The 22,497-nt window shown below is 36.9% G+C and overlaps 1 protein-coding gene and 1 pseudogene across 1 annotated transcript; both read right to left on the reverse strand.

The window, feature by feature from the left end:
* Positions 1 to 291: 291 nt before the first annotated feature.
* On the reverse strand, positions 292 to 1,203 carry LOC131071840 (pathogenesis-related protein 1-like). The gene is made up of 2 exons (XM_058007799.2): positions 957 to 1,203; positions 292 to 789 (listed from the first exon to the last, which is right to left on the reverse strand). The coding sequence occupies exons 1-2, from the start codon at positions 1,135 to 1,137 to the stop codon at positions 482 to 484; spliced, it is 489 nt and encodes a 162-aa protein (XP_057863782.2). The 5' UTR covers positions 1,138 to 1,203; the 3' UTR covers positions 292 to 481.
* A 20,035-nt stretch (positions 1,204 to 21,238) lies between these two features.
* On the reverse strand, positions 21,239 to 22,151 carry LOC131858242 (pathogenesis-related protein 1-like; annotated as a pseudogene).
* Positions 22,152 to 22,497: the final 346 nt, after the last annotated feature.

Here is a 22,497-nt window from a genome sequence, read left to right on the forward strand (position 1 = left end):
ATACAATCCCACAAGACAATCTGCATTTTAATAAAGAAGGACAATGCATCTCTACCGGAAAGAAGCTTCCATGAAAATAGCAGAGAAGAAATCACCATTCCATTCTATATCGAAAGGTAGTTAACCTCCATGACAGTGCTCGATTGACAGTTATTTCAAAATTGTAAAACCATAATTGAACACTTAAAAGAAAGCATCGACCTTTAGCTCATTATTACAGCAAAAACACAAAGTTTTTTTTCTAATCAATTGCGAGGAGGCTGAAATTGGAAACCCAAAATGTAAGCCAACATTGAGAAAGTGAGAAAGCTTTACAGTTAGACCCAGCTAACAGGCCTAGGACATACATCTTCCTATTGAAGTATATCTAAGTGGCACAACTGCCATTGACAAATAGTGCAACCCTCCCTGTTATCATCATCAGTGTGAGATATTATTAAGTGACACTGACACTGCTGCCATTGAGATCTTGATACTCCATTTAGCAGTATAAAGTGGGATTGGCGATAAGATATTCCTCCACCTGCTTGAACAAACCAGTGTTGTTGGCCTTGATCTCCTCAATTTTGGCTTCATCCTGGGGAACACCAGGTAGGCTATCGTAGTTGCAGGTAAATGTGGTAATGCATCCACCATTACCCCCTGGTTTAGGGGTGTATTTAATCTTGTGGCTTACTGACGCTACCTTTTCCCCCAACATTCCTCCTTCCACAAGGCTGTAACCATAAACCAGGTTGGCCTCGTCAACTAAGTCCACTTTCTCTTTCATATAGCTAAAATCTTTGTTGGCTGCAATAGCAATTACAATTTCATATCGTATTATTAGTAACAATGTCTCTGGTTCTTATGATTCAAAACTTCATCGAAAAACAATATCTTCAGCTGTTAAAATGGGACGTACAACTTAAACATGATGCAAGTTTAGAATAGTGAAACCAAACCTAAATGTTACTTACCAGGAGTGAAATTAACGTGTCGAATGGTACCAACTCCTCCATCACCTTGAACAAGTGTGATGCCCGATATGAGGCCTGGTGCTTGCTTTGGCAATAAGTTGTGGGTGTCCACAGTTGCTTTCCACAGCCTTTTTGCCTCCACTGGAGACTCTATTTCAATGCTGAAACTTCCTGCCACCATCTTCTCTTCTCTTCTCTTTATCTCAAGATTTCTACAAAAACTCTTCTTCGAAATGCTTGCCTTCGTTCGTTCGGTGTGGTGTTGTGTATGAGAAGATGTATGTATGGTATTTATAGAGTGAATTGCAAGAGCTCTATTACTAATCTTTCTTGTGAACTGATTTTGATTGTTTAGTCAAAGTAACGTGCCCTTTCTCATTGACTGACTTTCGAAGCAGGCACAGAAAACAAAAGATTCGCCACAACAACAAACCAGTTAAAATTACCAAAGCATTTGGACTTTACTAGGTACCTACCGACTCACTTTATCACATTGAGCGGATCCTCATCACACGTTTTGAATGTTTTACTATTGTTCTGGAAGCTTCCTCGCTCCACTCTCATTAGAATTCATACGATGTTGTAGCTGGACAATGAATATCTTCAGATGTGCGTAGGCAAGCAAATGAATATTATCTATGAACATGGCAATTTCTTTCCATTTGCATTTCAATTATTTATAATAAGTAATTTAAATTTAAATAATTATAATATGTATTAAAGAAAATTTAAAATAAAATATAGAGACCATGTCTAATCTTTAATATATCAATGGTTATTACTAAGTTTTCCGTTTTTAAAATGGTACAATAGATGAGTAGATATCAATTAATATGATGAGAGTTCGAGAAGTTAGATGTATTATTTTACACACTAATGAATTTAATTAATTAATTTATCTTTTACATTCATTTGAGAATCCCAAGATACTCAATCCCTAGTTATAATGAAAATGTTGATATGTATGCCACCTTGTTTGACCATAGACAAGTAAAATAACGATCTTTGAAGCACCTCTAGATTTGGATAGTTTGTCAAGATATGGATGGTAGAGATCATGTCTTAGATTGGAGTCTAGGATTTTCTTGTATGTGGGAAAGGATAAGTAGTATTCAAATATGGAGTATATGATTAGATCAAGTGAATGTAAGTGATAATAGCTTTATTGTAATTGCGAAATGAGATGCAATAAAGTTGAGGCCCGAAGAGAATGTAATTGGATGAAGGCGATCAAATCGTGAAATGAAGGGTTGAGATAAACTTGTCTCGCATGGAGAGAGGACATTTACACACGTCTGGGTCCCTCACAGGAGGATAATCAATATTGAACTTGAATTGAGTGTGGATGTGTGAAAGATTGTGTTTTGCATTTCAGTGTTGAGGTAGAAATGCATTATTTTATTCTTAAAATGAGGAGATGAACGCGCCTTACCCTAATTAAATAGATAGAATAAATCATCTAATTACTTAGTGATGAAGGAATGTTAATGTAAACATTTAAACATGATTTAATTAACTAATTATGATGGGGAGCTATCTCAATTAATTAAACAAGTATGATTTTCCTAATTAATATGTGAGGAAAGATGGTCTAAAGAATTAAATATTGTTTTTCGTTAGTTAGTGAATATCTGGTAAAGGATTATGATGTGAATTGATGAAATTGTGAGAAATGTTAGGTTGAAATGTGCAAGGGAATTTTAACTATCTAAAAAAATATGAACCTCTTTAAATATATATAATTCAATGTATATTAATGATTCAACTTGTGCTTACAACATGAGAATACGATACCATGCAGCTTCATATCTTATACCAAGTGAATGACACAATACAAGATCAATTAAACATTTTCACTAGGGAAAAGTTAACACGAATAATACAAATAGTGATTTACATCCCTTACATGTAATGGGTAATTTCAAAAAGATGGGTAACTAAAAGGTTACCATGCCATTTCTTCGTACCCTAATAAACATAACGCAAGTGCATAATCATTTGAGTGAATTATAACATGAGTGAGTTATAACCTAAGTGTGCTCCAACACACTCACTTTATGTTTGCTTCAAATGAAAAAAGGACTTAAAGATGAGTTCATTTCAACTTTGCCTCTCAACAAGAAAATGCGATCTTGCAAACATTTCAAGACACACTCGCATTGTGGGATAGATTTTTCATTACCATTTACATGCCAAATAATTGGCAAGTTGTTGTCATAATGCGATAATAAAATTAATTGCATTGGTTTTAGGCTTATCTTTCTAATGAAACATGTAACGATGCTCCCTTTTAAAACTATTGAACATAAACCGGAAGATATCAAATAGTTTTTGCACGATCTTCTTTCAGGAGCATCTTATGGACTTACTCCTCCAGATTTTATAAGGTATTTACTTCCTTTCAAAATACGTTACAAATTAAATCTCAAATGTGCTGTAAAATTTGTGCCAAATTTAATTTAATTATAGGCTTATGTCTTCCAGTTTTTTTTTCTTTCTCCTTTACAAAAGTCATCTCGTTAAATATAATCTAAAATTGATGATGCAAGAAGTACTTTGTTCTTTTTTGTTTAAAACCATACATATTCAAATGCAAGACCTTTATTTTTCTTATTAGCACTGACCAAGAATTACTATTTATTGGTAAATACCAAATACATATTCTATTTGCAAGGGACACTGCACAGGTTATCAGGTGTTGTCACTGATGGCAACCCAAGTCCGTGATCCCATTCGCATAACTTCATTTGATCATATCGGAAGTTTTATTGGTAATTTGCTTAAGTTCGGCAAGCCTAGGACAAAGCATCTGACAGTGTTCAGTATTTATGTCGGGATTTCGTTTCAGGTTACCATTTTATGTTGTGGATCTGAAGGAAGGTAGATGGATGTCTGGAACATATTATTCCAGAGTTTTGGTCTCTGGTGGTGATTGGTGTGCATTATGCAAGCCTCTGAGTACCGGGTTTCGGTCCGTCAGTCTAGGACAAGCCGACTTGTGTAGTTGATCGTTGTGCAAATTTGATCGAGCGGTTTTGGTGATTGGTTTTGTGATCCGAGAGGTTTAGCCGACAGTTTTGATAATGTGTGAGCAATTGTTTTGGTCCGCATTACTATTTGTGCTCGAATGTAGTCCACAGTTCATACACGTTTCAATAATATTCTAAGTGTTCTTGAGCCAACTAGAGATGGATATGATTTCATGTTGCGGATATATATAATCAATGTTTGTAATCATTTTAAGCATAAAAAAAGGTGTTGGTGATCGATTGTGCGCAGTTTCACATGCGCGGGATAGATATCTATGCTTCAAATTCATAGATGAACAACCTGACAGAGAAGTAAGAGATAAAGTGTAAGAAATCAGTGTTTCGTAATTAAACGAAACTCTACTTGGGAATTTGTAGATGTTGTTCTTCAGTTCGGACATTTCAGTTATCTTTTGTTAATGATTTTTTAGGCAATGACCCTCCTTTTGAGAAGTGAGCTCTAAGCAGTATGCCTAAATGCATGTGCATTGCCATTGTGAAACCTTTATTTGAGTATACTCATTTTGTGGGTTCATCCCTACCGTGGATTTTCCCCTAACACGGCTTCCACATATAAAATCCTTGTACTATGGTGTTGTGTTTGTTCATTTTATGTTCTTGCATGTTTATTTTGATTAAATGCATTAAATGGTTAAAGGAACAGATTAATAATATCAAAGTTTGCAGAACACTGATCCACCCACCCGCTCCCCCCTCAATGTTCCTTCATTCCAACATATTCTAGATATAAATACAGTAGTAGATCGTGCATAACCTCGATTTGATCATATTAGTGTTCTTGTAAAAAAAATTGCAAATCAAAGAACGAATCCATCCTACCAAATTTTCATTGTGCTTCAAATTAATTATCCCATGTATTATTTACTTTATAGATTCATTTTATTTCGTAAAGAAAATTCAAATAATAATTTAAATTTATAAATATTTTAATTATATGTATTTAAATAAGACAAAGTGCATTCAATAAGTAGCATTGAAAATGAAGACAATTATATCATTAATAGAATAAGTCATAAAAAATTCCTTAAATGATTAAAAATATAATGAATCAAAATCTTCTACAAATTAAATTAAATTATTAGTCTAATTAACATTATTATATTTTGTGTGACATTATTGTCTATAATATTCAACCAATTTGAATTCTTTTAGTGAATACCCGCAATAAAGTGGTTGAAATTTCTAATATCTTTTAGAATATTATTAGATTTAAAAAATAACTGATTAAAAGATCATACAAAGGTGATTGTTGAAACATGAATTTTTTAATTATTGCTTTCTTTGGGACAATGCATTAGGCGTGTATATAATTTGATATAATAGGAAATGGATAATATTAAAGAGAAGCTATAGTTTTGATATTGGGGAGCAAAGCTCAAACCAGAACTACTATGAGAACTAAGACTCTAGCATAATTTCTTCCTGCAATAGGGTTGTATGGGTCACCTTTGAGCATGGTGATTCTTCCTTTCGGCTCTACACTATGTACACTCCCAATGTTTATAGGGATAGATCTGACCTCTGGCAATGGCTTTCATCCCTTCCAGATATCCCTTGGATCCTTGGGGGAGACTTTAACATGGTTGAACACAAGGAAGATAAGTTAGGGGGGGCCAATGTTGAGTGGAAAGAGGAAGAGAAGTTAGATTGGGTATGATTGAAAAGCATTAAGAGACTCTTTGACCCCTTGGAAGGTTTAAAACAAGCGTATAAGGGCATATGGTTTACGTGGTGCAATTATCAAAAAGCTAGAAACGGGATTTTCTCTAGATTGGACAGATTCTACACCGACAAGGATGCCTTATCCTTTGTCCTGGATCAACAAGGGTGCCCCATGATTGTGAGGCCTTCTTCCCTATCTGGCCATCACCCCATTTTTGCCAATATTGTCTTCAGAAGTTCTAACAAGACGGATAACAAAAGTGGTGGCAAATTCATCCTTAACAGTAAATTATTACAATACCATGATGTTTCGGCTACCATTCATATTGCGAGATTGTTCAATAAATGGGATTCTCAAGATATCTCTAATATTACTAGTCGGAATACCTCGGTGTCTAACTAGCAGAAGGTTCTTTGTAACATTGGTAAGAAAAGGCCAAGGATGCTAGACAGCTGGAGCTAATCCTCTCCTCTAATATGCATAAGGCAGAGTAAGACATTCAAAGAGACCCCAACAATTCACATCTTACCCACTTGGTGGTTGTGGCTAGAGATAAACTCGGGAAACTTCAGCATGTTCGAGCCATGGGAGCCAGGACTAGAGGTAGGATGTCGTGGTTGTCTCAAGGAGATAAAGGATCTAAATTCTTCTTCAACCTTCTTAACCAGAAACAGTTCAAGGAGAAGATAGAAAAGTTGTGGGTGGACAGCAGGGAAGTCTCTCAAGAAGAAGAGATCATGGATGAATTCTTTTCTTTACAAGATATTGTTCTCCTCAGAGGATTCTCCCGCATCCATGCTTGCTAGAGACCAATGTCGGACTCTTTTACCTAAGCTTCTCTCTCTTCAAGAAGGTAAGACTCTTAGTAGGCCTTTCTCGGTTGAGGAGATCAAAGGAGCCATCAAATATTTGCATAATGATAAAGCCCTCGGTCCGGATGGGCTTACCAATGAGTTCTATAAGGCTAATATTAGCTGGATTGTGGATGACTTACTAGAGGTATATAAGGAAGCTACTAAGACAGGGTCTCTGGGTGCTGACATTAATAGAGGCCTTATCAAACTTATCTAAAGAAGGGGACAAGGCTCTTATCAAAAATTCGCATCCTATTACACTACTTAATGTATCCTATAAGATCCTTATGAAGATGATTTCTATTAGACTTGAAAATATCCTTCCTGAGTTTATTTGTATCACTCAGACTGCATTTATTAAAGGGAGATACACCTTGGAGAACCTCATTACCAGTTGGGAGGCTATGGAGTGGGCTAGACTTTCGGATCAAAAGGTGGCCATTTTTCTTTTGGACTTTGGAAAGGCTTACGATAGGATTGAATGGAGCTTTATTTCCATGATGCTTAAAGCTTTTGGTTTCCGTGAGGTTTTCTCTCAATATGTTCAGGTACTCCTTAGGGATGCTCATTCCTAGGTAGAAGTTAAAGGGTTGATCTCGTAGCCCTTCAAGCTTAGTACATCTATTCGGCAAGGGTACCCTCTATCCCTTGCTCTCTTTGTAATAGCCTCTGATGCTCTATTTTACCTTCTTAGGGATAACTCTCTCTCCCCAAGGGTTAGAGGGATCTCCCTTTCGAATAAGTCTAAATTGCTTAACATTCAGTTTGCAGATGACTCTGCACTTTTCTTTGAACTTTCCTAGGAAAACTTGAGTGCTTTATCTCCCAAGCTCACCTTGTTTTGTGATGCTTCACGGGCAAAGATTTCCCAAACCAAATCTACTATACCCAATTAGTCTGAGTGACCACCAAATTGGCTCTCCACCTATGGGTTTCAATGGGGATGACCTCACACAATTTTCAGATACTTGGGGATTTCTTTCGCAATCTCTCCTTGCCTCAAAGATATGTGGGTGTGGATTAAGGGCAAGATTGACACCAAACTTACCAAATGGAACAAACAGTACCTCTCACTGGCTGGGACAGTACAAGTTTGTCAAAAGATTATGTCATCCTATAGTATCTACTATGCCTCTATATGGATGTTTAGTAATTATCAAATCAACGAGTTGCAGAAGATAATCAGAGATTTTTTGTGGTCCGATGGTAGAGGTCAAAGAAAAGAACACTCAGTCAAATGGGAGTGGTTTTGTATGGAAAAGACTATTGGAGGACTAGGCCTTTAGGATCTTAATTCTTGCCAAATGGGAGTCAAATGGGAGTGGTTTAGTAATTAATTCTTGCTTTCTTTGGGACAATGCATTAGGCATGTATATAATTTGATATAATAGGAAATGGATAATATTAAAGAGAAGCTGTAGTTTTGATAATGGGGAGCAAAGCTCAAACCAACTACTATGAGAACTAAGACTCTAGCATAATTTCTTCCTGCAATAGGGTTGTATGGATCACCTTCGAGCATGGTGACTCTTCCTTTGGGCTTTGCACTATGTACACTCTCAATGATTATAGGGATAGATCTGACCTCTGGAAATGGCTTGCATCACTTCCAGATATCCCCTAGGTCCTTGGGGGAAACTTTAACATGGTTGAACACAAGGAAGATAAGTTAGGGGGAGCCAATGTTGAGTGGAAAGGGGAAGAGAAGTTAGATTGGGTAAGACTGAAAAGCATTAAGAGACTCTTTGACCCCTTGGAAGGTTTAAAACAACCCTATAAGGGAATATGGTTTACCTGGTGCAATTATCAAAAAGCTAGAAACGGGATTTTCTCTAGATTGGACAGATTCTAAACCAACAAGGATGCCTTATCCTTTGTCCCGGATCAACAAGGGTGCCCGATGATTGTGAGGCCTTCTTCTGTATCTGACCCTCACCCCATTTTTGCCAATATTGTTTTCAGAAGTTCTAACAAGACGGATAACAAAAGTGGTGGCAAATTCATCCTTAACAGTAAATTATTGTAGGACCATGATGTTTTGGGTGCTATTCATATTGTAAGATTGTTCAATAAATGGGATTCTCAAGATATCTCTAATATTAATAGGTGGAATACCTCAATGTCTGACTAGCAGAAGGTTCTTTGTACCATTGGTAAGAAGTAGGCCAAGGATGCTAGACAGATGGAGCTTATCCTCTCCTTTGATATGCATAAGGCAGAGTAAGACATTCAAAGAGACCCCAACAGTTCACATCTTACCCACTTGGTGGGAGTGGCTAGAGATAAACTCGGGAAATTTCAGCATGTTAGAGCCATGGTAGCCAGGACTAGAGGTAGGATGTTGTGGTTGTCTCAAGGAGATAAAGGATGTAAATTCTTCTTCAACCTTGTTAACCAAAAACAGTTCAAGGAGAAGATAGAAATGTTGTGGGTGGACAGCAGGGAAGTCTCTGAATAATAAGAGATCATGGATGAACTCTTTCTTTTACAAGATGTTGTTCTCCTAAGAGGATTCTCCTGCATCCATGCTTGCTAAAGACAAATGTCGGACTCTTTTCCCCAAGCTTCTCTCTCTTCAAGAAGGTAAGACTCTTAGTAGGCCTCTCTCCGGTGAGGAAATAAAAGGAGCCATCAAATATTTGCATAATGGTAAAGCCCTCGGTCCGGATGGGCTTACCAATGAGTTCTATAAGGCTAATATTAGCTGGATTGTGGATAACTTACTAGAGGTATATAAGGAATCTACTAAGACAGGGTCTCTGGGTGCTGACATTAATAGAGGCCATATCAAACTTGTCTAAAGAAGGGGAGAAGGCTCTTATCAAAAAGTCGCGTCCTATTACACTACTTAATGTATCCTTTAAGATCCTTGCGAAGATGATTGCTATTAGACTTGAAACTATCCTTCCTAAGTTTATTTGTATCACTCAGACTGCATTTATTAAAGGGAGATACACCTTGGAGAACCTCATTACCAGTTGTGAGGCTATGGAGTTGGCTAGACTTTCGGATCAAAAGGTGGTCATGTTTCTATTGGACTTTGGAAAGGCTTACAATAGGATTTAATGGATCTTTATTTCCATGATGCTTAAATCTTTTGGTTTCCCTGAGGTTTTCTCTCAATATGTTCAGGTACTCCTTAGGGATGCTCATTCCCAGGTAGAAGTTAATGGGTTGATCTTGTAGCCCTTCAAGCTTAGTAGATCTATTCGGCAAGGGTGCCCACTATACCCTACTCTCTTTGTAATATCCTCTGACGCTCTGTTTTACCTTCTCAGGGATAACTCTCTCTCCCCAAGGGTTAGAGGGATCTCCCTTTTGAATAATTCTAAATTGCTTAACATTCAGTTTGCAGATGACACTACACTTTTCTTTGAACTGTCCAAGGAAAACTTGAGTGCTTTATCTCCCAAGCTCACCTTGTTCTGTGATGCTTCAGGGGAAAATATTTCCCAAACCAAATCTACTATACTCAGTTAGTCTGAGGGGCCACCAAATTGTCTCTCCACCTATGGGTTTCAATGGGGAGGACCTAACACAATTTTCAGATACCTCGGGATTCCTTTCACAATCTCTCCTTGCCTCAAAGATATGTGGGTATGTATTAAGGTCAAGATTGACAGCAAACTTACCAAATTGAACAAACACTACCTCTCGCTGGCCGGGAGAGTACAAGTTTGGCAAAAGATTATGTTAGCCTATAGTATCTACTATGCCTCTGTATGGATGTTTACTAATTATCAAATCAATGAGTTGTAGAAGATAATCAGATATTTTTTGTGGTCCGATGGTAGAGGTCAAAGAAAACCTCACTCAGTCAAATGGAATTGCTGTTGTATGGACAAGACTATTGGAGGACTAGATGTTTAGGATCTTAAAGTGCAAGGGACTGCACTTGTTGCTAAATGGATCTTCCATTCATTGGAAGGCAATGAACCTTGGAAAGTACTCATTCGGAACAACGTCAGACTGGGTGTTCCCAAGAAGGCTAAATCCTTGAAATCCCTTCCTATTAGTGACCTTTTAGCTGGAACCTTCTCAGTCTCTACCACAGGCTCTGTTGTCTTTAAATCTATTTGGAAGGCATGGGAGAGCGTTAGGTTTAGTATTCGCAAAAATTGGATCAGTCCCGATAACCAAGTCTGTGGGGAATGATCAATCTGGTGGAACTTAGCCCACAATGGTAAACCCCTCGATCTCACTCAAGGATGTTCGGCCAAGAAATGGGCCAACAAAGGTATTTGTTGTCTTAAAGATATTATTGTTAATGGTGCTCTCATCTCATGGGATGGTCTTTCCAGCAAATATCAGCTTCCTTTGTCTAATAAAAGACCATAAGACATTATGTACAATGCATGTGATCTCTTGCAGCTTCCTAAAAGATGCAATGTGAATGAAGACAGGTTTGTATCCTTCTCATGGGCTGATGGCAGCCCACTCTGTAATGTGAAATTAATTTCTATCTATAAAACTATATCATATAATGTTGATATTCTTAATCATGTTAATATTATTTGGTACTCGGAATTATCACCTGCTCAATGGGGCAAAATATTTAAGGCTCTTTGGAGCTCTCCTCTGGCTCCTAAAAAGAAAACTTTTAGATGGTTGTTAATGCTTGATAAGCTGCCTATTAGATTTGATTATAGTAAAGAAGATCTTTATAATATTTGTAAAGTTAAGGATTCCAGTAGACATATCTTCTTTGACTGTATTATTAGTAAGGAAGTTTGGCTTATTTTTTGTTTGATTAAACCGATGTATATTAACATACTTGATGTTGTTACTGGATTTATTAAAGGCATTAAGAAAGACACTAATCTTTTTTGGAATGTGTTATCTTGTGAAATTCTTTGGCATCTATGGAGAATTAGGAATATAGAAATATTTCAAGGGGAAGAAAGGGCCCTTATTGAGTCTTTTCGTAGACTCGGGTTTCATTCTATCTTCTCGCAGGTTACTATGGTTATCAAGCTGAATAAGGAGAAATTTTGTAGGTTCCTTACTGATGGGCATACAATAATATTTATCTGTGAGCTCTCTCATGGCTATACCTGGGGGAGAATGAATGCAGAAAGAACCCCCTTTATAATTTCTCTGGAATCATGGATGCTCTTATGGAGAAAATCATAGGAAATGGACAGCTGGTTTGCCGGCAAATGGTACACTCTGTCGGAATGTTGGATGGTCGGAGGTTGGTTTGGATAGAAGGCCCCTTCGAATGGACTGCTTGGATCTAGCACAAATTTATCTCATTATGGATGTATATAGTTGGATAGTCTTTTGTATATGCCTCTTTAGCTGCATAGGCCTGTATATGTTTCGCATATATCACGGTTTAGGACTGTATAATCTTTTTGTATATGTTGACCGGTATTTTGTATAAACCCATATGTCAATACCCTAATCTTTACATACTCTCTGATGTGGATACATACTTAGAAGGCTGGCATGAATTGTTGACACAAATTTAATTGTTTTGTAATTCAGTCTACTCTCTATTATCAATAAATAAATAATTATTTATCTGTATTTAAATAAGACAAAGTGCATTCAATAAGTAGCATTGAAAATGAAGACAATGATATCATTAATAGAATAAGTCATAAAAAAATCCTTAAATGATTAAAAATATAATGAATCAAAATCTTCTACAATTGATATTAAATTATTAGTCTAATTATTATTATTATATTTTGTGTGACATTATTGTCAATAATATTCAACCAATTTGAATTCTTTTAGGGAATACCCTTAATAAAGTGGTTGAAATTTCTAATATATTTAAGAATATTATTAGATTTTTTTAAAAAAATGATTAAAACATCATACAAAGGTGATTGTTGAAACATGATTTTTTTAATTTTTTTTTTTTTTTAACAATACATTAGGCATGTGTATAAATTGATATTATAGGAAATGGATAATATTAAAGAGAAGCTATAGTTTTGATATTGGGGAGCAAAGCCCGAACCTGAACTACTATGACAACTAAGACTGTGGCGTAATTTCTTCCTACGTTGTATTAGTATGATTTCTGGGAGAATTCACCAAATAAGTATTCTTATAGCCCTTAATATCTATCATCATCTACAAAGTGAAGCGCGTCAGCTTATACAAAAGATAAGTGAACAGAGGAAAAATGTAGTACACCATCTAAAAATTAGACCCAAGTGGAAGATTTGCTACTTCTCTCAAGCTTCGTGGAAATAATGAAGAAGGATGGAAAAAGAGAATCGAAGACCAACGTAGTAGGTGTTGAAAATCATGGGGGATGTACATTACCCTACAATATCAACTTAGCAGGTTGCTACTTCTCTGTGTCGTGGACTCCTCTATTATGTGCTTTTGGTCCTACGAAGGGCGGTTGTTTTCTTTAGATGGTGGTGTCTTTTGATGCTAGGGATTCATTAGGAAGGGCTTCTTCTTTCTTATTTTTGTGTTGTTGTCTCTCAATCCTTCTTTCCTACTTGGTTCGGGGTTTGGAAGTTTTATTTGACTCTCACCTTCTAGTAACTTTTTGGTGGTTGGCCTTGAAGGTGTTGTGTTCTTCAAGGATTATTTTTATGTTGTGAGTTGGTAGCACGTTGTCTTTGTTGTTCGTAAAGGCACATTTTCCTTTGGCAAAGAGTTTCCTCATGCTGCGGTGGGTGGAACTAGAATGGATGTTGTGGGCCCCGGATACCTTGCGGGTGCCTAATCAAAGAAGGCTCTATTCTTCGTTATTCTTCTATAATGTTGGATCCTTGTTGCTTCTAGAGGTTGTTTTATTCATTGGGGACTTCTACTTTCACTCCCTACTTCCCCATGGTTTATGGCTTTGTCGCTTTCCTTTAGGATCTTGTGCAAACGGTAGGTTCTAGGATCTCTTTTTTTCCAATTCTTTCGGTTTCTGGCTATGGTCTCTTCCCGAGTTATCCTTCTCTCTGATATTTTCTCCCTTTTTATTTATGATATCAGGTGTTCCATCAAGGTGCCTTTGAACATGTTTGGGCTAGTCCATTCAAGATTGTTTTTTGCTCTACAGGAATGGCTAGGTGTTCCTTTTAGGTTGTGGGGTGCCTTCCAAAACACTCTGCTAGTTTTTTACAATCTATTACTTTTTTATTTTCTTTATTTTTTGGCCAATGCAAGGGTTTTCGTTTAGGATTATGGTTTGGGGTGCTCTCCAAAACCCCTCTTTTTATAGAATGTGAGAGTGTAAGTCTGCTAAGAGTTTGGGACCCTTGTTCCCGCCTTTTGGGTTCTTTTTTCTTCTGGATTGCTTCTCAAAAAAGGGGTGTTCCCTTTTTTGGTGTCTGGGGGTTTCACTTCTTGTGAGCTCCTCCTGGTTATGTAAATGGGTATAGGCCCTCTCTTTCTTTTATTAATCAAAACTATTCTATTGTATTTTACATTTCAAATCATGAAAATTTTTACATGTATGTTATTTTCTTTCATGCTTTGTGTTTAAAATAATCAAGTTTCTCTTTTCAAAATAGGAATCGGTGCATAAAATGGTTTGGAGACACATCAATTAAGTTTTCTAAAAATGTATTGATTAGTAGCTAAAAAGACGTTTTTATTTTTAAGATGGAAAACATAGACATAGACAACCAACCAAGCTTGTGTTAAGGTCTACAAGCCACAGACAACCATCTGAAAGGTGTTGACCTAGTGTTTGCAGTTTCTTATTTCTTTGAATACTAATGTGGATGAACCTACATCTCTAGAAGAGGGATTAGGTATGAATGATGAAGAATCTTGGAAGGTTATTATTGATGATGAAATGGTGGCTTTGAAAAGGAATGATGCATGGGATCTTGTACCATTTCTTGAAGGATGAAAACCCATCGGTTGTAAGTGGATTTCAAGAAAAAGATTGGTTCAAATGGAGGTATTGAGAATTATAAAGAACGCTTGGTTACGAATGGTTACTGTGAGGTTGAGGGAATTGGTTATGGTGAGATATTTTCTCCTCTTATGAAAATAAAAGCCATTATATTTTTTCTTTCTACCGCTGATGCTTATAATTTAAAGGTTGAGCAAATGGATGTGAAAACTACATCCCTTCATGATGATTTTCAGGAGGAAATTCATATGACATGCAGCAAGAGCATTGCGTGATAAAAGGTAAAAGTAATTTGGTTGGAAAATTGAAGAATTATTTGTTTGGCCTCGAACCTCGTCTTAGAATGTGGTACCCAAAATTTTATACATGTGTTTTGAGTTTGGGTTTTGAGGGTTATAAGTCATATCACTATGTTTATTATAACTTTGATGGTGATCATTTCCTGTGCATTGCATTATATGTTGACGATATGTCATTCATTGGTAAAGGGAAAGGTATGATTTCAGAACTAAAGTCTCAGCTTGTTGCTAAAATTGAAATGAAAGATCTTGGTACGAAAAAACACATTCTTGGGATGGAGATTACAAGAGATAGAGTGAACAAAAAGTTATGGCTAGGCTAGATTAAGTATGCCAATTCAATCTTACAGAGGTTCAACATGCACCACTCTATACCATTATGTGTTCCTTTTACAGTTGGAATAAAATTCTCCATTTTCATATTGCCCTGCATCCCCATCAAAGATGGAAGACATGAGCAGAGTGCCTTACCAGAGCGCAGTTTGAAGATTGATGTATGATATGGTCTGTACTAGATCGGACATTTCCTAAGCAGTGGGAGTTCTTTGGAGATATATGTCTAATGCTGGCAGAATTCATTGGGATGCAATTGAAAAGGTCTTCAGATATTTGGAGGGCACCCCAAAATATTCTTTGTTTTATCATGGTAATTTGGTATGAGACAAGATTTCCATTGATGTTCATGGTTATGTGGATTCAGACTAGGCAAGTGATGTTGAAAGCAGAATATCCAATGGTGCTTTTGTGTTTACTTTATCTGGTGGTGCAATTAGTCTGACAAGTAAGAGATGGGATGTGGTTGCCTTTTCTACTACTGAAGCAGAGTATATGGTAGCTACTCGCTCTTGTAAATAAGTCGTTTGTCTTAATGGATTGTATTCAGACATTGAAATAAGACAAGGTGTATGGATAATTTATTGCGATTGTCAAAGTGCGATATGTCTAGATAAGAACGTGACATTTCATGTCGGGACCAAGCACATTGATGTTTAGCATGACTTTATCATGGATATAGTCGAGAATCGTAGGGTGAAGTTGGTTAAAGTGGAGACTTTGATCAATGTTGGAGATTCTTTAACTAAAGCTATGAGCATAGAGAAGTTCAGATGGTGTTCGGAGTCTATGGGGCTCTCAGCCCCTAGTGATTAAATAATGATGTTGGAACCCCTCTCGTCCCTCTTGAAAGGCATTCAACAAGTGGAAGATTTGTTAGGAAAATTGTATTGGTGTGCTTAGAGTGTTGAATATCGTACTGGTGCATTCAGAGTGTTGAACATTCTAACGATGCATTTAGATGGGTGAATAAAAGAGAAGCGTTCAAGTACATTTAGAGTGTTGGATAAGGAATGCTCGATTTTTCCTACCGGTGCATTTTGTGTGCTATGGAAGCAATTCTAGAACTCTTGATAATTGATAAAGCCGCATTTTATGTATCAGTCGTTATTGTAAATCTTGGTTTCAGATGACACTCTATGATCCATCATCAGGATGTATGAGACTGCCAAGATATGTAAAAAAATTGATCGTGACAATCCCATACATCTCTTGACACTCTCATACATCTGGTGATGGATCACAGAGTGTGATCCGAAATATTGATGCAAAAAACAAAGACACAATCAAACTTTAGAAAACGGGATGATAATTAACTAATGGATTGTGGAAACTTGATTAAAATAATTTCGAATCTTGAGTGTTTAGCAATAGGTCATAGATCTAGCAGTCCATACTCGGTGTTCTTTTCTTCCCTCTAGAAGGAAACCTATATTATAACGGAATTGTATTACAACTATTTAGTGTGATGTATAATTAGGGCGTGATAGCTGTTGAGTTACCTCAGGATCTCAATTGGTGATACTCCTGTGAGAAGCTTGCTCTGTAATTATATTGTAATCTATTGTCGATACTTTAATAATATATTGGGTGGCTTTCGGGGTGTGGGGTTTTTCTCTCTAAAGACCTTTCCCCACGTAAATCACTTTGTTGTGGCATCGCATGCTATTTATGCTCACTTCTATTAAGTTTATGTAATTGTCTAAAGATCTGTAAAAACAATTATACATTACCCTCCTCTAAAGGTTAATTTCATGTTTCTATTCTTTCTTTGCAAACAAATAATCCATCACAGGTCACCAAAACTACAGTATACCTGTTGTTGACCATCATGAATTTTTTTTTAAGTTTAATTTTGTTTTTAAATCCTCGAGATTTTGATCCCTTGGTTGATTGACTACAACATTTTATCTAGGACCTTTTGAATTCTTATCACAAATTTTTACATGGCACGATCTTAAACTATACAATATTTGTCAGCCTCACAACTTCTCCCTATTGGGCCATCAGTGAGCGAATAGTAGGTGGCGTTTAAATTCCAGAGACTAATGCCATGATTTACATGTAGTGTTGCTTCATATATCCTTAATTGTGTGAGCTTGTTAGCTTCTCCCTATCGAACTACTCATCATTCAATGGCATCTCAAATGAGATGGGATTAAATAATTAGCCAACAAACTATTCTATGTGGGGAGCCCCCACAGAATCTGTATCGTGCCATAATTGTTTCTCATCAATAGATTACATTTTCTTGTACGATTTTAAACCATGGGAAAGGAAAATTCAAACTCACCTTATCCATATAACCATCATCGCTGTCATTTTTCAGTGTATGAGGGCATGACCACTTTCATTGGAGTCTTTAAAATGGGGTGTCGTGGTGGTGCAGTAAGTGATCTTTGGTCATGCCATGAATTATGTAATTATTTGATGTAGAACAAATAAAATTCGTTTCATTATACTAAAGTAATCCGGTTTGTTTGATGGACTCAGAAGAACGAAGCTGTAGGAGAGGTTTCGGTGGCATATGCAGTAAGATCCCAGGAAGAAGCTATCAGCGAACAAGAAATAAAATATTTTGTTACGATATAAGTGATCTACGATGAGAGGTTATAAACGTTTATTTTGTGGATTCCATCCCCAAATCTCCCTCTGGTGAGATCTTGAGGTAGGACCTAAGAGCCAGAATTGCAATAGCCTAATCCATCCATACACTTTTTCTTCAGAAAAAAATCATACACAATATACGGTGTATAACCAAATCTACTCGCATCACACATAAATTCATGTAGTTTATTAAACTATTTAATGTTGGTATTTTTTCGTTTAATATTTTTTAGGAGCAAATCTGAACCATGCCCAGTTTGGAATTTTCCATTACTTCGAAGATTGTAACTGCTTTTGTGGGCAGTCTGGTGGCACATATGGATATGCCACTTTCTATGCATACATGGTAGGAGCCCCTCGATCCCAAAGGGATTTAAAATATTTTTTGATTTGTTGAAGGACAACCGAGCTTATATTCATAGAAATAATAGAGTCTCAATTCTATAAGAATATAAACATCTTTTATACATATTTTATATTTTCATATAATATAGAGAGCTAGATTGAGGCAGTAGACATTCAATTTTTGGGATAAAATATTCAAATTCTTTTGCATCCTTCGCAATAATTTGTCAAAACTTAAAAGATCACATAAGCTTTATTCCAATTTAGACCCCTTCCTTCATAAACTTGCACTATCCATCTTCATCCCTAGGTTTGATCGAGAGGGTGGGAATGTAGCCCTTGTAGTCTAACCAAAGTGGACCAAAGATACTTCCAATAAGTTATGCAATCAATATCAAGCACAAGGCATGGAGATCCAAATGCTAAATGTTGAGCTTTAGGGCAACATTCCACTAAATGGCTTATCATCGTAATAGACCAAGAAAATCGCCTTGGAATTTGAGGTAAAAAAGATTAATATGACTCTTGAAGAAAACAAGAAAACTTCAAGAGACGAAAAGAAAAAGAAAATAATAGAGTTGTGGAATACACGCAAGTCAATAGAAGGCTCACAAAATCAATTGACTCGGCCTAATGGATGTAGAGTAAGCTCCAAGAAAAAGATTAGTGAATAACACAAATACATGAAGAAGAAAAGAAAACAGTAGTGTGCCTAGAATAGTACCAATGATTAGAGACATCTTCTTGAATCAGCAGGTATCCGAAACCCCAAGATGTAACACTTCAAAAAATATAATAAAGATTAACAACGACCAACCATCAGCTAAATAACCTCAATTGGGCATCAAAGATTTGGCTTGAACAACCTCAAGGTCTAGAAGTCGATAAATAGGAGACTCCTAGAGGAACGAAGACCTGAAACTTGGGTTTTGGCAAGGCTCCCATAACCTCAAGACCCAGTGAAATGAGAAGATAACATATAAAAAACAACTAGGTGACTAGGTTTTGAAAAGGCTCCCATAACCTTTGAAGTAAGGGAAACACTTGCTCTTCCAGATAGCCAAACACATACAGAAAAGAAAGAACAAATGGTTCTGATAGGATCCCCAAACCATCACAAAGGGTTTTGCAATGGCACCCTTAACCATCAAACAAATAGAAGATCCCTCCAAAGTCCAAGATCTCCACCTACATAGGAGCAACTAAAACTAAGCAGGGAATCCAACCATGTAGTACCTCTCAAAATCACCTGCATCCTACATCTCCACTTCTATAGGAGATAGCTTCACCCCAAAAAAAAAAGAGTAGAAGAGAACCAAGGAAGCCAATAGAGATACATAACCCAGTCCAACCAAGGGTTCTCCACCTCAATAGGAGAAACAAAGATCGAGAGAAAGGGAGAGACAAAACATTCACCAGGAAGCGACTCTAAAACATGATAGACAAGAAAACCATGGAGACCCACTTCCTTGAGCTTTGGGAAGCCTAAAAAGATAAACTCAAAAGGAACATCACCTCGATAGGATATCCACGAGTGAGCAGAAGAAGATCAAAACCCCTTACCCAATATCCAATAGTGAAAACGGGCCCAGAAGGCAACCAGGCCACAAACACGCCAAAGAAAACAAGAAATATCTTCATAAAAAAATAATTAGAAACAAAGATTCTAGAACTTGGGGTCAAATTCACAAAACAAATACCAAAACCGAAGGAAGAAACCCTCAATAGCCTCACTATAATCAGTACAAATCATCAAGCACCCAGAACGGCCATAGGAGCAGAAAAAGAGACCACACAGAAAAGGGCGAAGTCTCTCGCAACTTCGACATCCTCAGCCACAAGCATTCCAACATCGCTCTCGTCGCTCCCACCTTTCACCAACCACCAACGCATTGTCCAAAAAGAGGTACGGGGAGTACCTAAAAAAGAGGACAAAATCCCCACGTACCACGCAACACCAAAACCAAGCACAAAAAAAAAGCCTTAGGGCAAGCAGTCTGAGAAATGGCACCAACAAATCTACACGGAATAGGGAAAGCTCCCACAACTACCACATGTAAAACACCCGTCCAGACAAAAATGGGGCACAAAAAAATCCCCCACATGGCATCGAAGGGATGCATAAAGAAAACAGAAGGGAGAGGCACCAGGAAACGACCCAACAACTAGGGCCATCTCCATCGTTCTCACCGTCTCCCTCTCCTTCCTCAACAGCTTCTACAACACCGCCTATGTTTGAAACCCTAGCGCCGTCGTTGTTCTCCATCTCCTTTTAACCTTTTGTTTCTTTTTTTTTTTCATTTCAATATAAATGTTATGAATATTTTATGATAAAAAATTACCTTGGTGAGATTATCTTTGCGAATCAAATTTCACACTCGTAATATTTCTCATGTTGATGTAGGTATGTGCATACAATTTTCAAATGTAGATTAAAAAATATCAATGATTCCAAAGTATTGTAATGAATTCACAAATCAATTCTGACGTGTGTATTAATAATAACGCATGCTCAAAGGTTGGGTAGAATATTATTATAGTGCGAACAGTTAATTATTTATATAATGGTAACAAAAATTCTATGTACGAGAAACTATTCATGATTATGTGGTATAGAAAATAAATGTTTTAATTTTGGCTATATTTTCTTTTAGTTGCAGGAGCTATTGTCAAAGAGTGTATTAGAAAGATCTATACAATGGAAAACAAAGGTTCCAAAACTTTTACAGAGAAAGCCTTTGCGTAAATTCCTTACAGATGAATGAAATATTTAACAACTTTGCATGGTTTTTTCTTCATCTATCAATGAAGAGAACTGAACATTTTATCTTTGTGGAATTAGTTTTGCAAATCAAACATCACACTAGTGTTAAGATTTCTCATGTTTATGTAGGTATGTATGTTGAGGCAATTTTCAAATATAGATACAAAACATCAATGAACAATTAACACTTTTATACAATGATAACAAAAATTCTATGTTCAATTTTTCGTCGAGAAGCAAATAAAATACAATCCCACAAGACAATCTGCATTTTAATAAAGAAGGACAATGCATCTCTACCGGAAAGAAGCTTCCATGAAAATAGCAGAGAAGAAATCACCATTCCATTCTATATCGAAAGGTAGTTAACCTCCATGACAGTGCTCGATTGACAGTTATTTCAAAATTGTAAAACCATAATTGAACACTTAAAAGAAAGCATCGACCTTTAGCTCATTATTACAGCAAAAACACAAAGTTTTTTTTCTAATCAATTGCGAGGAGGCTGAAATTGGAAACCCAAAATGTAAGCCAACATTGAGAAAGTGAGAAAGCTTTACAGTTAGACCCAGCTAACAGGCCTAGGACATACATCTTCCTATTGAAGTATATCTAAGTGGCACAACTGCCATTGACAAATAGTGCAACCCTCCCTGTTATCATCATCAGTGTGAGATATTATTAAGTGACACTGACACTGCTGCCATTGAGATCTTGATACTCCATTTAGCAGTATAAAGTGGGATTGGCGATAAGATATTCCTCCACCTGCTTGAACAAACCAGTGTTGTTGGCCTTGATCTCCTCAATTTTGGCTTCATCCTGGGGAACACCAGGTAGGCTATCGTAGTTGCAGGTAAATGTGGTAATGCATCCACCATTACCCCCCTTGTTTAGGGGTGTATTTAATCTTGTGGCTTACTGACGCTACCTTTTCCCCCAACATTCCTCCTTCCACAAGGCTGTAACCATAAACCAGGTTGGCCTCGTCAACTAAGTCCACTTTCTCTTTCATATAGCTAAAATCTTTGTTGGCTGCAATAGCAATTACAATTTCATATCGTATTATTAGTAACAATGTCTCTGGTTCTTATGATTCAAAACTTCATCGAAAAACAATATCTTCAGCTGTTAAAATGGGACGTACAACTTAAACATGATGCAAGTTTAGAATAGTGAAACCAAACCTAAATGTTACTTACCAGGAGTGAAATTAACGTGTCGAATGGTACCAACTCCTCCATCACCTTGAACAAGTGTGATGCCCGATATGAGGCCTGGTGCTTGCTTTGGCAATAAGTTGTGGGTGTCCACAGTTGCTTTCCACAGCCTTTTTGCCTCCACTGGAGACTCTATTTCAATGCTGAAACTTCCTGCCACCATCTTCTCTTCTCTTCTCTTTATCTCAAGATTTCTACAAAAACTCTTCTTCGAAATGCTTGCCTTCGTTCGTTCGGTGTGGTGTTGTGTATGAGAAGATGTATGTATGGTATTTATAGAGTGAATTGCAAGAGCTCTATTACTAATCTTTCTTGTGAACTGATTTTGATTGTTTAGTCAAAGTAACGTGCCCTTTCTCATTGACTGACTTTCGAAGCAGGCACAGAAAACAAAAGATTCGCCACAACAACAAACCAGTTAAAATTACCAAAGCATTTGGACTTTACTAGGTACCTACCGACTCACTTTATCACATTGAGCGGATCCTCATCACACGTTTTGAATGTTTTACTATTGTTCTGGAAGCTTCCTCGCTCCACTCTCATTAGAATTCATACGATGTTGTAGCTGGACA

The sequence above is a fragment of the Cryptomeria japonica genome, chromosome 9, assembly GCF_030272615.1.
Source record: "Cryptomeria japonica chromosome 9, Sugi_1.0, whole genome shotgun sequence".
In the NCBI taxonomy this organism is placed as follows: Eukaryota; Viridiplantae; Streptophyta; class Pinopsida; order Cupressales; family Cupressaceae; genus Cryptomeria; species Cryptomeria japonica.